Raw genomic sequence first — 17278 nt, 5'->3', positions numbered from 1 at the left:
AATGTAACTATAAGATCATAACAAATATGCATCAGTTCTCTGCGCTTTTCATATTTCTGTGCATGTGCAGGATTATTATAGTGCCAGAATATTGCACATGCAGGGAGATGATGGTGGCATTAATGTAAATACATCGTTTCCATCGTGGAGGGCAGATAACAACACGCCGCCCTGCTATGTTGCATTGCTTCATCACTCCTGTTTGGACACGCTGCCAGGTGTTTTTACGGTTTACCTGATCCGCCCAGCTGGAGTCAGCTGTGCCTTCTACCGACAGTAGTAGTACTATAACGAACACTTAATCAGACCGGAGGTCAGCGCCTTCCGCCACACTCTGAAGGGGTGTGGGGGACTAGTTTAAAAAAAAAAAAAAAAAAAACCCTGCGCGGCTGTCCGGAGTAGGAGCCCCGGCCATTCAGATCCTTTCACCGACCGAGGGATATGACCGCTGAGAGAGGCTGTGGACAGAAACGAAGCACCGCTGTGTCTTTAGAAACACTCACTGGAGGCTGACGGGCTGCTGAGCCGTTGCTTGAGCGCCTTTCCTTTTTAATTTTTTGTGCGGTCGCTGATTTTTAGACGCAAGCTTGCAGATAATAAATCTCAGTGAAGCTGCTGGCTACGGCCAACGTCTGACACCTCTGGGGTACGTTAGACGTTAGTCTCAGTTGTTCACACTTTTATTGAGTGTTTGCTAAAGGTATGTGGGAGTTTTTGATTTTGCCTTGTTTATTTGTTTTTGTTTTTTAAACTATCAAACTATCCGTGAAGCGGTGGTGAAATATGTCGTAAACAGGTGCTGGGACTATTTTTTTTTCTTAGAGGAAACCTTGGGGTGTGTCCGTGCGCAGGTAAGACATTAACTTGTGATTCGAGTGTTTGCTCACTCTTAGCTAACCTGCAAGAGCTACTTTATTAACAGCTTCAGGGTGAATTTCACGTTAAAGCTTCACTACATGGGGTAACGTACTTTATTACTATTATTATAACTAGTTTAGCTAAGTAGCGTACTGTTAAATTCTCATTTATTTTATGGATTTTTGTTTCTACATTGATTTTCACACACTTATCGGGTTTGTTCTACTGTCCAGATTCAGTTGAACGTAAACATGAGAGGCATTGTGCTGTGAGTGTGTGCGTGTGCGCCTGCGTGTGGGTGTAGAGTGAAGCTGGGATTGGCCCTCAAGGCTAAATAATCTTATCGGGGTGCATTCTCTGACATGTTGTGGCTCATCAGGTAACACACACATCATTACTTCAAATTTGATTACTGTGAGAGTAATGAAAACAGATGCTCCTTTTGTAACAACGACCTAATTAAAGGTCACCTCAGTTTCTTGCTCTGTGCAGTGAAACCACTCTTGCATCTAACTTCCTTGCAGCCAACTTTGTGCAAGAGCTCGTCTCTAATCGAGCCCAGAATTTGGCACTCTGTGTGAATCTTTCATTGTTTCGGTGCTTGGTGCTGCAGGAGAGCTGAGGTTGACATCCCTGCACCCTGCTGAATGCTTTTCATGGCCCTGCATTAACATCACTATGGCACTGACAGAATTACTGCAGTGCTGACTTTAGCTCACTCTGTCCTTTCTGGCGATTCCTTTACTTTTTCTTTTCTTTCTTTCCCCCCCCCCCCCCCCCCTTTTTTTTGGCTAAGTTTCTTACACTTTGTTTTGATGCACTTTAATGTTTACCCCTGTCAGCTATTGTCCTGGTGTTGTGCTGTACATCCATTAAGGTTCTATACTTTTCCTTCTTTACTCATGAACCGTTTTTAATATCTTGTACACCCTTGTATTTTTCAGCCCCCATCGCCTTTGTGTCTTTGGTCCGTGCCATCCATCTCCCCATGGACAGCCTGCAGAGCGGGGCCAGTAAAGGGGCTGCTACCCTTCAAACACCACAGACCACATCACGTCATAGATGCCACCCTGCCGCCTTTACCGCTCTATGACTGACTGTTGAGGAAACAATAAAGCCAAAAATCCTCTGAGCTTGAGCAAAAGGAGCCATGAATCTGCTGCTGTCCCTCACTGTCTTCTGCCTGCTGCCTCTGGCCTTGATGGCCAAGGAAAACTTACCACTGAACTGCATCCCCCGCAGATCTGTGCCTTATCACAGTAAGCGCTGCTCTTTTGTCTTGTGTAACTTGCAACTTGACTTACAGTGCGTCAGCTTGTGTTAGCTCATATAATTTGGACTGACTCAAAAGGAAATGGGATTTAATCACTGGTGGTTGCCGAGTTAATCATTTGTCTGCTGTCTCTTTTTTTTCCCTTAGGGGACAATGCTCGTTTTTTTAGTGAGAATGATGTCTATAACTACTCCACCATGCTGTTGATAGAAGATAAAGGCGTGCTCATGCTTGGTGCTAGGGAAAAAGTGTACGCACTTGACCTCTATAACATCTCCCAGAAACGTGCTTCAGTAAGAACACCGTTTTTTTTGTTTGTTTGTTTTTTTTAACAGGCAGCACCCACTTTATTCCTTTTAAAGCAATCTCTTTCACCAATCCAGGGCAAGTGCCCAACATAGCCGATAAGACCATTTCCCATACCATACCATACCATACCACCAGCTTAACAGGAAGTCTCATAACCAGAGTTTTGACACATTTTTCAAAGATGGGAAAAAAACCTGTTTAAAACTTTGTCCTTAAATTACTCTTCCTTCACATGAATTTATCCTGTTTTCACCTCAGATTGCACCTTATTAATGATCAGCTACAGTCAAAAAATGGCAAGTATCATGGCGTATTTGACCGTTGATTCTTAACACAGTGTAAACAAAGCTAGCAGACATACTAAAGCAGATCATCTCATTTGAGCCGCAACACTTCCTGTTCAGCAACAATTTTAGCCACATCTTCACAGTTTAACCATCTTAACAGCAGCTGTGCTTCCTTTAAAAAAATGTAAACGTTGGAAGTATTGTTCTGTACAGCAGAAAACCTGTTAGCCCTGAGAAACATGTTCTCCTACCACACAGAGTAGTGTGACCAGTAATGAAAGCAATGTCAGAGTTGTGGACTTGTCATAACGTTTGTCATCAATCAGTTATTATGACAGGCCCAAACTTTACCCTATTCAACAGAACTTCTATTAATTTTTTTGAAGTGTGACCAAAATTGTGTTTTTTATTTTTTAGGCTGCATGGGAAGCAACTCCAGCAAAAAAGACAGAATGTAAAAACAAAGGAAAAAATGCAGAGGTTGGTTAATTGTAGTTTTGTAAAGGTCAATTTACATTAAGCAGAGGCAGTCACTGGTTCTTGAATTCCTTTCACAGACGGAGTGCTTGAACTATATCAGGATCCTGCATGAGGTGGGAGATGACAGAATGTATGTGTGTGGAACCAATGCTTTTGATCCCGAGTGCAAATACGTGGTGAGATAAATTCACTAACTGATTGAATAGATGGTTTTTGTGGCTTTTCATCAGCTTCACAATAAGTGCAGAATAATTCCAAAGATAAAACGGTGTTTGCCGGTGCAGTCCTTTTCAGGTGATGCATTGACTTTTGAGAAGGAGATGGAGGATGGCAAAGGGAAGTGTCCATTTGATCCTTTCCAGAGATACGCTTCAATCATGGCAGGTAGGTAGAAATTTGCCAACTACACTAAGAAACCTGTTGAAAAGATTAGCAGAGCAAACAGATTTTCTTTTGCTCTCTGGTCTCGTTAGGTGATGATCTTTACTCAGCCACGTCAATGAACTTCCTCGGCTCTGAACCCGTCCTAATACGCTCGTCTGGTAACATACGGACTGAGTTGAAAAGCTCCTGGCTTAATGGTAAGATATAAAAAAAATAAAATTTTTTAAACCTATTAGTTGAGTCAAAGTTAAAGATTTCTTTTCTTCTTGTGCCAGAGCCCACCTTTGTTTCCATGGCTCAGATGCAAGAGAGCAAGGAAAGTGAAAGCGGAGATGACGACAAAGTTTACCTGTTCTTTAGTGAGACCGCTGTGGAGTGTGACTGCTACAACAAACTGGTGGTGTCCCGCGTGGCCCGCGTCTGCAAGGTGATAAAAGGTTTTACATTGCATGCACTTCCAATGACAATGGCACATAAATGGCACTTCCTCCATTTGTGCTCCTGCAGCCCTTTCCGTTGTTTCGTTGCTATGTGTATTTTTCCTCCTGTTATGAATTTCTGTGTTCACAGGGGGATCTTGGCGGTCTAAGGACTTTGCAGAAAAAGTGGACAACCTTCTTGAAAGCTAGAATAGACTGTCCGGTGCTGGAGTCCCAGCTGCCGTACATTATCCGGGACGCATACCGCTGGTGTGACCCCGAGAAGGATTGGAAGAGCTGTATTTTTTACACCGTCTTCACAGCACAGTTGTAAGTTTGGACATGTTTGTGTAAGAAGGAAAAGGCTAACTTCCTCTTTTATGTCTTTAGGACACCAGTTGGCTAAGATGTCCTGCATGTTTGGTGTGTGTGTTTATTTAAGGGACACATCAGACTTGTCTGCAGTGTGTGCGTACCGCGTGTCAGACATAAGCCGAGTGTTTGCAGAGGGGAAGTACAAGACCCCAGTCCCCGTAGAAACCTCCTTTGTTAAGTGGGTGATGTATAGCGGAGAAGTGCCCATCCCTCGGCCTGGAGCTGTAAGTCTTCCCAAAATTCCCTTGTGCATTTTATTTTATTTTATTTTATTTTTTTAAAGAAAACCCTAGCAGGAAGCTGATTCCTTTTTGCACCCTGCTCTCTCTTTCCTTTTTGTTGATCCTTTGCTAGTGTATAAATAATGCAGCTCGTAAAGCGGGCATACATAAAACTTTGGATCTACCAGACCGAACCCTTCAGTTTGTCAAGGACAAGCCCCTCATGGACCAGGTTATCCAGCCAATAGGAGATAAACCTCTATTGGTGCGCAGAGGAGCTACATTCACACAAATCATAGTAAACCAAATGAAAGCTGCAGATGGCAACAAGTACCCCGTGATGTTTATAGGCACAGGTTTGCATCAGTACATCATTCTGTCACTTCCTGTTTATTGTCCATTTTGCTGTTTTTGATGACTTAACAGTGGTAAGCATACTGGACTTTATGCATGTAAATATGTTTTCTTGTTTTTATACAAAAGACAAAGGCACAGTGCTGAAAGCTGTGAACTACGACGGAGAGATGTTCATCATAGAGGAAGTACAAATCTTCCACCCCCGTCAGCCAATCAAGATTCTTAAATTCTCAAATATCACGGTAATTTGAGATAACCATTCATTTAAAAAAGTTTATATCACAGCTGATGCCTCAGTAGTGATATTGTTTCAGGAATTCCATTACATTTTTATTTATTTATTTTTTATCCTTCAGCAAGACGGGATTCATCAAGAATGTGAAAAAACACATATTTAAGTTATTTATAAAGAGTCTTCTCAGAAAGAATAAACAGGTTCAATATGTTTGGTGTCAATGTACATCAGCATCATCGGTGCTCTGTGTTTCTGTCATAGATCCAAGATGTACATGGTCAGCTCTATGCAGGCTCAGACACTGGAGTAGCCCAGATACCACTGGCCACCTGTGAGAGGTCCTCATCCTGTATGGACTGTGTTCTAGCCAGAGACCCGTACTGTGGCTGGAACAGTGCTCTGGGGAAATGCGTTTTCATTTCTAAATCACACCGGTAGGCATCACTTTAAAGACAAGGACCAAGTGATATTGATGTTGTATATGCAAACTAATTTTCCATTTACTTGCTCTTTTTTTTGTAGTGAAATAATTCAAAGTTTGAAAGTTGGAGATGCTTCCCTCTGCCCTGATGCTGGTGAGTTTATTCATGAAACTGAATCTTCTGGAGTTTGCACGTTTCTGCATGTGATCTGTTGCAGTTGTCAAACTGAAAATGGATTTATGGGTGTCTGTTGAAATTTCAGACCCTATCAAGCCTCTGAATTTGTCCGTCCGGGAAGGTGAGGACCTGAAGCTCAGCTGTCTACCCCTTTCCAGCTTGGGAAAAATCATGTGGCAGAAGAACAATATTGATCTGACGCCTTCAGCTGCACTTCAGCTACAAGACGGACTTCTGATCCAGAATGTTTCATTAAGCGATGCCGGTCATTACCGCTGCTTGTCTGTGGAGCACTCCAGAGCTAAAAAGCACAGCATAACTGTAATTGAGCATCTGGTCACAATTGACCTATCAGACTCAGGTGATAGGACACTGGATACCCAAGCTCAGACTGATTGTGCATCAGTTACAGGACTGCAGGTTGCATGTGCTCTTTTGGGGCTTGCTTTTTTTGCCCTTTTGGCCTGGAACTTTTACAAAGGCCATCTGTGTATGCCTTGGAGTTGCTTTAAGAGTAAAAGTGAAGAGCAATCTCAGGAGAGCCAGAACCAGGAGGCTTTACACTCTGGTGTGAGCTACCAAGCTGCACCCAGAGAGGAAAAGTCTGTGGTCATCAGCAGCAACAGTAACAACAACCAACACTGAGAGTCACAAAGCTGAAGCGCATGACATTAACAAAGATAGACTTTAGAGTCAAATCAATGCGGGGGGACAGAAACAGTTTCATTTCTGCCCTGAACTAATGAGAATAGGGGTTCAGCGGTAATATTTGCATAGAAACTTGGATGTAAAAACATTTCAAATGCTTGTTTTGATAAACAAAACTGATAAAACTAAGTTATTTTTGGTACAAATATGATGTACTTGAATTCCTGCCTTTTTGTTTTATATGCAGGTTTGTGCTCAAATTCCTACTAATTGTTTTAAGTACCACAGATTGGAATATGTTGCAATGACTGGTTTGATTTTTTTTTTTTTTTTTGTTAAACAGGGAATGTACAGTAATTGAAATCGAGCCACTTATTCTGTAACCACTAGCTACCAAGACTTTGTTTTATTGTAATTAAACAATTTCTATATGTTCTTTAAGTTGTTTCAGCGAGTTTAAAATGCTTACTGTTTCATCTCTAACGTGAAGTTTGTATGAAACCCATTAACCAGTGGCCAAAAGGAGAATGGGGGAAAAAAAATCTTTAATGTGTAACTTTTTGACTAAATTACAGTTCTGCTTTCTTAGACATCAGTACAGTGATTTGAAGCTTTAATACTGCTTTTCTAAGAGAGCAGCTAAAACAAAAACAACAAAGCACCTTTACTGTACAGCATGTGTAAAACCCAGTCACTGGCGGCTTTGGTCCGTACTGATCTGTGGCATTTATCTCCTGTAGCGATACCTCTTGAAGTGGAACCAAAGCTGGAAGATCCCATTGGCGAACTGACAGCGAAAGCCGTGTCGGTGCGAGTACTCCCACTCCCTGTTTACGATCTTAAAAGCAATGTCCTCATATGGCGGGCCCGCGTGGAACCTTAAAATCCCAAAGTCCTTGTTGTCGGGACTGGGCTCGAGGAAGTACTGCGGCGTGGATCGCTTGTCAATCAAATCTGGATAGAAGATGTTGAACTTGTAACCTTGGACTATCTTAGGGGGAGGGTTGTCGAAGTCGTAATGTGTCTGGTTGTACTTGTTCCACTCGAAGCCTGTGTGGACCCTGTTGAAGAAGCGTGGTTTCCTGGGGCGGTATTTGTCTGCCCACAGGTACATTTTCCCAGTGACCGGAAACTCAACGCTGAACTGGGCCTCATCGTTGCCCATGCCTTCCTTGGCCCGTCGCACAAAGGCGTCCTCTGCACTTTCGCTGGCATCACCTGACAGACAGAAAGTGGGAAAACAGTGAGGCTACAGTTCCCAATATGCATGGTTATACATTTCTGCAGTGAGAATGCTTTGCTGTCATCTCATACCTGTGACTTGGAGCTGTCTGCGTGCTAACTGCAGCCGGTGTGCGTCTTCCTCTGGGGTGATCGTGTGGGTGTCCAGCGGCAGCTCAGACTGCATGAGCAACGTTGGGCTGTAGCGACCCGAGTCATACTCCGCTTGGCTCTGCTGGATCAGGTCCTCCTCCGTCAGAACAGCCTCCACAACCTCATCCTTTTCCTCTCCATCCTTCTTGTCACCCTTTTCGCCACCTTCCTCATCTTGGTTTCCTGCTGTAGATGTGGACGGACCCTCCTCTGGCTCTGTTTCAGTGTTTCTCTTTTTCTCTCTAGTTTGCCCTCCTCTCTCACTGGAATAAGGAAATGTTGGTTTAGATTTTACAGTGCACCTCTTGCAATAGTGCAAAGAGGAATTTGCAACTCAGGTCTGTACATTTTAACTTACTCATCTTCCTCAGTCCTAGGCTCCTCTTTGATGATGGGAAACAAAGGTTCACTCTCTACTCCCTGTTCCTGTTTCAGTTTGAACAACTTCTGACGCAACACCTCCTGGTGTCGTTCTCTCAGCCTACAGCATAAAAAGTTAGATTTAGTTTTAAACAATCAGACTCTTGAGATTACAAATCTCTTCTATAAGAGTGCCCTGGCCAAAAAAAGACAGCAGTGTGATATTAAGTTGCATAAAAATGGGACTTAACTTTATTAAGCCAGCCAAAAACAGTGGGCATTGCCACATCACTGTCATACCTTGCTCTGGCCATGTAGACTTTGACCTGCTGCAACAGACTCTCCCAATAACCGATATCAAGATTGGATCCTCCAGCCCGAATCTTTGCCTCAATGTTTTGGTGCAGTGCTTGCAGCTGACTGTATGTCTTTCCTTTGAACACAGACTGAACATCTGTGCTCACAGCTGTATTGATGCCCTCACGACGATCACCTGAGAAATAAACTGATAAATTAATACAGTGGAACCTCGACTTACGAAATTAATCCGTTCCTGACGGTCTTTCATAAGTCGAAGCACCCATCGTGCCTTTTGACTGAGACGATGCTGGCTGGAGACGAAGTTCTTGGTAGTGGAGGCTGAAGAAAGCATACGTATGCATGGATACATACAGCACCACCACGGGGCAAACTGGCATAACATTAGGGTGTAAAGTTCTTAATTTTTTTTAATTCAAAGATTAATCAGGTTTTAAACATAAGGAGGTAGTGCAACAGACACTGAAGTGCACGTTAAAGACCAAAGAAAACTATTTTATTAACAAAAAGTTTTAATCCACCAACAGCCCTGCCATCTAAAAACACTACAAGTACAGAAAAAAGGCAACAAAAACAATGTATTCATTCAGACATTTTTACACAATTATTAACACTTCAACTTTCTTTGTAATGTCTGCTTGTATTTTAAGAAGTATCGCATTTGGGTAAAAATATTACCAATAAATCAAAATTAGAGGAATAAGTGTGTGTGTGTGTATATATGTATATATACATATACATATATATACATATATATATATATACATATATATATATATATATATATATATATATATATATATATATACATATATATATATATATATATATACACATATATATATATATACACATATATATATATATATACACATATATATATATATATATATATATATATATATATATATATATATACATATATATATATATATATACATACATATATATATATACATACATATATATATATATATATATATATATATATATATATATATATATATATATATATATATATACACATGTGTGTGTATATATATATACACATGTGTGTGTATATATATATATACATGTGTGTGTATATATATATATACATGTGTGTGTATATATATATATACATATACATATATACATATATATATATATATATATATATATATATATATATATATATATATATATATATATATATATATATATGCATGCATGCATGCATACATATACTGTGTGTACATAACATTCTAAACATTAAAACTAAAACTCACATATTTTTTAAACTTTTAAAAAAAATTCTAATTTTCTATTTTATCCTTTGTTTTTTTATGTTATATTTTTTGTGCATTTTTATGTTTTTTAACTAATCACTTCTGCCACTTTCAACGCTTTTCGCCTTCTAAGGCACACTTGCACCTGAAGGTTGACTTGTTGTCGGCCTCTTTGTGAAAAATCTATCCAACGACATCTGTTTCTCTCTACTTTTCAAAATGGATCTGAAGTGGGACAGTCAAGACGTCACCAAAACGCTCAATAGCCCGAGCGGTAAAGTTCTTTTCAGGGTGATTTTTTTTTTGACAAATCGGCCACCCTCTAAAAAGTGCAGAGATTGCACTTGATATCGTCCGATGGTATGACGGCCTCCTCCTCCTCCTCGCTGAATTGTTGCTGTACTGATGAGTGTTGCATCGCCTCTAACTCTTGCAGCTCTGCCGTTGACAGCTCCTCTTGATGTTTATGCACAAGGCCGTTTATATCCTCCTCGTCAACCTCCAGTCCCAGGGTGGTGCCAAGATTTACGATCTCCTCAACCTCGACATCAGGTTGAGGTTCCCCCTCCTCTCCCTCAAAGCCTTCAAAATCTCGAGGGGCAACAGCATCAGGCCACAGCTTCCTCCAGGCAGAATTCAGCGTTCGACGGCTCACCTCCCGCCATGCCAAAGAAATCAACTGGAGGCATGCAACGATGTCGAAATGACTTTTCCAAAACTCCCTGAGGGTGAGCTGCGTACTGTCTGTTATGTCAGAACACCGTTTGAACATGTGTTTCGTGTACAGTTTCTTAAAATTAGAGATCACTTGCTGGTCCATTGGCTGGAGGAGAAGGGTCGTGTTAGGAGGGAGGAAGAGAACCTTGATGAACGAGAACTCCAGGATGTCATCCTCGAGGCCAGAGGGGTGGGCGTGGGCGTTATTGATGATCAGCAGGCACTTCATGGGAAGATCATCCTCCTCAAGGAACTTCTTGACAGCAGGGCCAAAGACCAAGTTGACCCATTCGACAAAGAACTGTCAGGTCACCCAGGCCTTGGGGTTGGACCTCCACATAACCTCGACCCTATCCTTTAAAATTTTGTGTTTCTTGAAGGCACACAGATTTTGTGAGTGGTACACTAGGAGTGGCTTGACCTTACAGTCCCCACTGGCATTAGCACACAGGGCGAGGGTAAGACGGTCCTTCATGGGCTTGTGGCCTGGCATCTTTATTTCCTCCGCGATGATATACGTACGCGGCGGCATTTTTTTCCAGAAGAGGCCGGTCTCGTCACAGTTGAATACCTGTGGGGATGTAGCCTTCTTGATTGATAAGTTCCTCAAATTTTTTAACAAATTCTTCGACAGCCTTGTGATCGGAACTTGCTGCCTCACCGTGATGCACAACGGAGTGGATGCCAGTCCTCTTCTTGAACAGATCAAACCACCGATGCGATGCACTGAACTCTGGGGAGGTTGGGGGTGCCTCCTGCGAGGACCTTGATGCCGTTGGCTGCTCATTGGAAGCTGCCTTACTTACTGAATCATTATAAATTGAAGACGCCTTCTCGCAAATGATCGTCTCTGTGAGGGTATCGCCAGTCTTTCCCTTGTCTTTAATCCAAACAAGGAGAAGACTTTCCATCTTGTCGTGTATGGGGGTCCTTCCTTTTGGACATGATGGTGGTGCCCATTGAAGGTTTACCTGCTTTGAGGACTTCTTTTTGTTTTTAGAATTGTTCCTATGGTCGAAGGATTTTGGCCATACTCACATGCAATAGCACCAAGTTTCACACCTCGCTCATATTTATCAATAATTTCTCTCTTTGTTTTCATCGAGAGCACTTTACGCTTCCTCTTTTCACTCGCATCACTTGCAGGCCTCATTTTGGATGAATGACAGGCTATAGGCTAATTGCTGTGTTGTTCAAGTGGAACAGCGAAGCGCAAGTACGGAAGCCAAGGGGTTGTCACATGATTCAGAAGGCGTCGTGGGGTTTGTAGGCTCAGCCAATCAGAGCTAGCGGATTTCGTTACGCGGGCATTTTGCCGTAACACGGGCAAAAATATTGCCGTTCAGTGCCTTCGTAACTTGAACTTTTTGTGAAACGGGGTATTCGCAAGTCGGGGTTCCACTTTCATTACAGTAATTTTAAAAAAAAAGAAAGAGAGAGAATCATATCAGGAGAAAAGCCATTAGAGAGGAACAATGTGACGGGTGTCCTACCAGGCCCTTTTCCAGAGGCCTCCAGTTTTCTCAGTTTGCTGATCTCATCCTCAGTGATGGTGGTCATGTCTCTCCAGAAGTCCACGTTCTTGCCCTGTTCCAACTCCATGTACACCTACCAGAACATTGTGCATGCAGTAATGTTTTAATTATGCTGCACTTTAAGATCAGTACATGTTAACATGCATCTTTTGACATTTTTACAGTAAATATGTATAAATATAGATTTACACTAAACAACCTACAGCTGATTTGCCTCCTTTATTCTGTGACATTTATATTATTAAGACTTGAAGTGTGAGAGATGGTCGCTTCCTAGGTGGCCATACTAGGTGGTAGCCTGCTAAGCATGAGGTCAGCTAATCTGAGTCCCTGAATTGGACTTCGCCACCATGTTTGAAGTGATTCTGACAAATGGAGAATTTTAAAGCAATTACCAATTAACACCATCTGCTGTGTGGATACTTACACTAATCTGTGCTCAGGTATTTTACAAAGTAAAAGTCAATATTCAAGTTAGGACTTAATATTATCTACAGTGCTGTGCAGAAGTCTTGACCCACCCCTTATCTTTATATCATTAATGACATTATTAGAAATGGAAGATTGGTGCAAACGTACATAGAAATTCAGTATATAAAAGGCAAAAAATATACAATTCCAGCAAGCTTGAAAGTCAGTATTTTGTATGACCAACTCTCTTAGACAGCTTTCTTATAATACATAATAATAAGACTTGTAATAAGTAGTCTCCAGGAATAGTTCTCGAGGCTTCTTGAAGGAAATTCAAAGTCCTTCTTTGGATATTTGCTGCCTTTTGTTCAATTCTCTATCAAGATGATCCCACACTGCTTCAATAATGTTAAACTGGGAAGGCCAATTGATAGTGTGTTTGGGATCACTGTCATGAAGCCGTTGCCAATCAGATGCCTTCCAGCATTTTCTTTTCCTGTGTTGATAATTCCGTCAATTCTGACTTCCTGTCCAACACCACTGGTTGAAAAGCAGCCCCAAACTATGACAGCGAGCCCACCATGTTTTACAGAATGTTGTGGACACTGAGTTTTAGACCTCCTCTGTACATGTTAATGACAATTTGAATGAAAAACTTCAAATTTGGATTCATTACTTTACAAGACCTTTTGAACAGATTCAGTCCAGCTCTTGTGTAATTTGGTATACCTAACCCGCTCCTCCCTGTTTCCCTTTCTTCCTTCCTTCCTGCCACCCTTCCACTGAGACAGTTCTTGACTGAAGTAAAGAAATATGCTGTGGAGTAACAAAGTGCCTGAAGATTCAATTTCAAATTGGTTATTTGCCAAGTTGTCTGTCGATGATAAACATGGCACAGATCCATCCCTTGCGTAAGGTAAGGTCTCTTTTTATGCTCGAATGATTCATGGTGGCTTAACAAACAACGATTCCTCTGAGAAAGGTCAGGTACAAGGACTGGACTGAAAATAAGCAAAATAGATGCCAGTGATCAAAGAAGAGCCTTCAGGAAGCCAGGAGAACTATTGTTCAAGAGCACTTAAAAAATGTCAATAACATCTAACATCAGGAAGCAAAATATAAAGAAACGGGATAGTTTAAGAATTTTGCACAGTACTATAACATGAGATTTCATAGCAGTAGCTCATAACATAGTGAGTAATGTTATGTTTTACATACAGTCTAAACTTGACACAACAAATTGAGCGGGGTTTTTAATATTGTATCTGTATGGGCATATTATGAAACACTGTATTAAAATCAGTCCTTTCATAAACAGAACTTTTACACTTTATTTAAGCACATCTACAAACCTTTATGTCCTCTAGCAAGTCGTCCATGTCAGTGACCGTGAGCCCATTGAGGAACGTGTATGGTTCGTGCATTTCCACTGCCAAATCATCATCTTCTGCACTGATGTACTTCGCCAAAAGGTCGATCGGCTTCGCGCGGCCGTCACGGATTCTAATCTTAGACCTGCAGAGACAAAGAACAAGGGTGTGAAGCAGGGTTAATTAGATAAACAGATGTAGAAGGTGGAGGTTTAAACAAACTGATCCAATCATAGTGGAGTAAGAGCCACACTAACCTTAGTTTGGCCTGATGCAGATGGAAGTTGTCTTCCTGTTCAGCCCAGGTCTTGAAATATTCTGCCTCTTTCTCTCTCTGCAGCATTTCCAGCTCCTGCTCTCTCATGGCCTTCTCTCGCTCCCGCTCCAGACGCAGCTGCTTCACCTACAGCAACATAAAGTTGGTGTATAAATATGTCGCTCCCAATCTCTAAACTTAAAACTGATCCTCCATGTTTTGCCTGGGAAGTGAAATTCCATCCTTTTTTTAAGCATTTGTATAAAAAGTCAGGCACTGTGTGAGCACTAATGTGGAAGATTTTTATCCCACAGTTCTTACCTTCTGCAGCTCTCTACGGTTCTCCTCCTGAATACACTTGTTCCTTTCTTTGAGCTCTTTCTCTCCGAGATGACCGATACCTTTCTTATCCAACGCCTGAGGAAGCAAAAAGAACCGTGGATGGGATACAAGGTCTCAAAAGCAGGTTATGACAGGCAAATATCCAAACTTTTGCAGTCAGGAACTCACCTTTTGCCATTTAAATGTCCCCAATAAGTTGTTGTCCCCAAAAGGATTGTCTGCATTGGTGTATCCCAGGTACTCCTCACTCCAGCCCATCTTCTCTCTCCTTTTCTTCTCCTTTGCTTCCTTCTTTGCCAACCTTCTGGCCCTCTTCTCCTCTGGTGTCTCAAGAGCTTTCATCATCTCCTTCTGTTTGTTCCTCTCCTCCTTTTCCTTGAGTGCGCCTCTCTCGCAATCAGACTCTGAGCTCTCAGATGACTCACTCGAACTGAAGCGCTGCTTGCCTCTGCCCCGGTCAGACTTCTCTTGGCTTCTGTTACTCCTCCCGCGCTCCCTGTCTTCACTTTTTTTCCTTCGCTCTCGACTTTTGTCGCTGTCTCTGCCACTGTTCTTGTACCTCTCTTTCTCTCTGTCCCACTCCCTCCTCTGTCTGTCTCTCGGTGGACTCCCTCTCTCAGGACTCCTTCTTCTTCTCCTTTCTCTGTCGCCGCTTCCATCATGGGAGTCAGAACTGGACTGGGATCTTCCCTTTCTCCTCTCTCGGGATGTTGTTCTATGACTCTCCTGTTCCTTTCTCCTCCTCATTTTTGTATTATCTGAATCAGGACTGAGACAGAAAGTGTGATTTAATACAGTAAATGCAGGAATACAATATTAACTACAGAAAAACCACATAACAGGAAACTCTGAGGTCCCGTTGAATACAGTTAAAAACATATTTTTTATTATTATTATTATTATTATTATTATTATTATTATTATTATTATTATTATTACATGCAATGGAGTTACCATAACAAGTTGATATAGGGATTATATCTACAGAAGGTCTTTTCATTCACATAAAGACTAACACTAACGTCACTGAACATCAGCATTGCTATCAGTTGATTGGATTACTGTGCAGCAGCCTGGCACTCAACCAAGGATGGGACAAACATCGATACAGCAATATACTGTGCACACATCTCTTTTATGTATATTTTATGCAGTGACAACAAACCTTATGCTGTACAATGATTTAAACCCTACCTACATCCAATTAAAAACCATACAGAACAACAAAAGATTCAATTCAGAAATGCAATTTGCTTTTCAAAAAAGAAGGGTTAATTTAAATTTAATTCCGGCAATACATTTTTAAAAAGCTGATATTGGGGGAAAAAAACCCTGGTGATCTACGGTAATAAGATGCCTTCTCCTTGGGGAGGGGACCCCGAGCTAGACCCAGAACCCACTGAAGAGATTATGCATCTCACTTTGCCTGGAAATGCCTCAGTATCTCCCAGCAAGGACTGGAAAGTGTTGCTTGGGAGATGGGTGTCTGGAATACCCTGCTTAGCCTGCTGCCACTACAACCTTCGGATGATTGATTGATGGATAGACAGAATATCTACGAAGGTCTCACAGGCATGTTGCAGTAAGCAATACTGCGCCACACGCACTGGTGGTATGAGTTCTTCAAATAATAAAACAACAGACACATCTTTTTTCTTCCTTTTTTAAATGTAAGGCCTTGCTCAGTTCTGCAAGTCAACATCAAATTATATTTAGCGCCTAAGCAAAAGCATAGATGCATGCTGATTCCTGGAATTCCCCCCAAAAAGAATAGTTTTTGTTGATGTCCTTTCGCTGTCGCAATTCGGACAGAAAAACGTTACGTTTACGGAGTCACTCGATGTGTTCAAATGAGGCCTGCTACTACCATCATAATATATAAAATCCCAAGTAAGCAGCCAACTCCGCTTCGCAAAGCGATTACCTTGATGACCGACCCTTCGACCTGTTCCTCTGACTCTCTCGCCTCCGGTCGCTCTCCGAGCCGCTGCTGGAACCAGAGCGGCCCCTGTGCTGAGGCCGACGTCGGGCCGTAGAGCCATCGCTGGAGTCCTGACTGCAGGATCTTCCCCTACCACGAGCGGCCGTTTTCCCGTCGGCAGACCGACTGTGGTCTCTCCTCTCATCTGGGGATCTAGACTTGTTTCCTCTAGACTTGTTCGGCCGATCTCGGCTCCGACTTCTGGACTTGGAGCGAGCCCGACGTCGAGACTTGGAACTCATTGCGAACTTTCTCTCAATAGGGGGTCCCAACACCAGTTTGTCGCATAAATAAGATGTAACAAATGGGCCTTTTTAAGACATATTCTGTTCGTACCTGGTTAAACGGCACTGGAACGATTAAAAAGCAAATAATGTCAATATTTCACATTTTTAGGTCATATTAAAAAAATAAATAAATAAAATAAAACCGTTACATATTTAACTAGTTAACGGGGCAGCAAAAAGCCCCCCTCGAAGGGGCTTTCTGTGAAATGGCGCGTATTATTTACGTCACGAGAACCTTGAGAAAAATAAACTAGAAACAAATGGCCCGCTGTTTATTAACTGTTGATTTATGAAATCCGCACCCCTCCTCGGAGTACCATCTGAATACAACTGAGAACCGTCAGTGTGTTGAAATAATTTCAGGGTGAAAACAGCTCAGAAGCACGAACAATATTTGGCGTTTTTGTGACGTCAGAAAGTGGCAAATGCAGTTCCCTAAATTCCCTCTCAAATAAAATGTTAAAGAATTATTGCTCTAAAAGCTATTATTTTTTCTGGGTAAATTTAATTTTATATAAACTTATGTAATAAGACAGTTGAATGCGTCACGGCACGCCTTCTTTGCTGCTCTAAAGGGGAAAAATAATGTTGACAGGTGGAAATTGGACTACAAA

The 17278-nt window shown here is 41.7% G+C and overlaps 2 protein-coding genes across 9 annotated transcripts; one reads left to right on the top strand and one right to left on the bottom strand.

The window, feature by feature from the left end:
* The first annotated feature begins 224 nt into the window (after nt 1-224).
* On the top strand, nt 225-6886 carry sema4e (semaphorin 4e). Of its 8 annotated transcripts, none has more exons than XM_026148748.1 (16): nt 225-646; nt 772-851; nt 1803-2117; nt 2279-2424; nt 3145-3207; nt 3285-3383; nt 3492-3591; nt 3681-3788; nt 3867-4018; nt 4162-4340; nt 4453-4609; nt 4740-4962; nt 5090-5205; nt 5460-5632; nt 5721-5773; nt 5883-6886. In XM_026148748.1, exons 3-16 carry the CDS (start codon nt 2009-2011, stop codon nt 6440-6442), a joined length of 2238 nt encoding a protein of 745 aa, XP_026004533.1. In that variant the 5' UTR covers nt 225-646; nt 772-851; nt 1803-2008; the 3' UTR covers nt 6443-6886. The 8 variants fall into 8 exon arrangements, with proteins under 8 accessions (XP_026004533.1, XP_026004534.1, XP_026004531.1 ...); XM_026148749.1 differs by having other exon boundaries at nt 225-700; nt 823-851; XM_026148746.1 differs by lacking the exon at nt 772-851.
* An 83-nt stretch (nt 6887-6969) lies between these two features.
* Nucleotides 6970-16772, bottom strand: cactin. The gene is made up of 10 exons (XM_026148745.1): nt 16321-16772; nt 14565-15165; nt 14376-14471; nt 14056-14201; nt 13781-13943; nt 11976-12090; nt 8480-8672; nt 8178-8300; nt 7760-8082; nt 6970-7663 (listed from the first exon to the last, which is right to left on the bottom strand). The coding sequence occupies exons 1-10, from the start codon at nt 16617-16619 to the stop codon at nt 7173-7175; spliced, it is 2550 nt and encodes an 849-aa protein (XP_026004530.1). The 5' UTR covers nt 16620-16772; the 3' UTR covers nt 6970-7172.
* Nucleotides 16773-17278: the final 506 nt, after the last annotated feature.

Source organism: Astatotilapia calliptera, chromosome 18 (genome assembly GCF_900246225.1).
Source record: "Astatotilapia calliptera chromosome 18, fAstCal1.2, whole genome shotgun sequence".
Taxonomy (NCBI): Eukaryota; Metazoa; Chordata; class Actinopteri; order Cichliformes; family Cichlidae; genus Astatotilapia; species Astatotilapia calliptera.
Note: the sequence above shows the minus strand (reverse complement) of the source record. Positions and strands in the feature narration are given on the sequence as shown.

Coding starts and splice junctions, on each gene's coding strand:
- sema4e (XM_026148746.1), top strand. CDS start 2,009: ATGAATCTGCTGCTGTCCCTCACTGTCTTCTGCCTGCTGCCTCTGGCC. Junction 4,610..4,739: donor CCATCCCTCGGCCTGGAGCT/GTAAGTCTTCCC, acceptor ATCCTTTGCTAG/TGTATAAATAATGCAGCTCG. Junction 4,963..5,089: donor CGTGATGTTTATAGGCACAG/GTTTGCATCAGT, acceptor TTTATACAAAAG/ACAAAGGCACAGTGCTGAAA.
- cactin (XM_026148745.1), bottom strand. CDS start 16,619: ATGAGTTCCAAGTCTCGACGTCGGGCTCGCTCCAAGTCCAGAAGTCGG. Junction 14,472..14,564: donor GGACATTTAAATGGCAAAAG/GTGAGTTCCTGA, acceptor TTGCTTCCTCAG/GCGTTGGATAAGAAAGGTAT. Junction 12,091..13,780: donor ACTTGCTAGAGGACATAAAG/GTTTGTAGATGT, acceptor ATGTTCTGGTAG/GTGTACATGGAGTTGGAACA.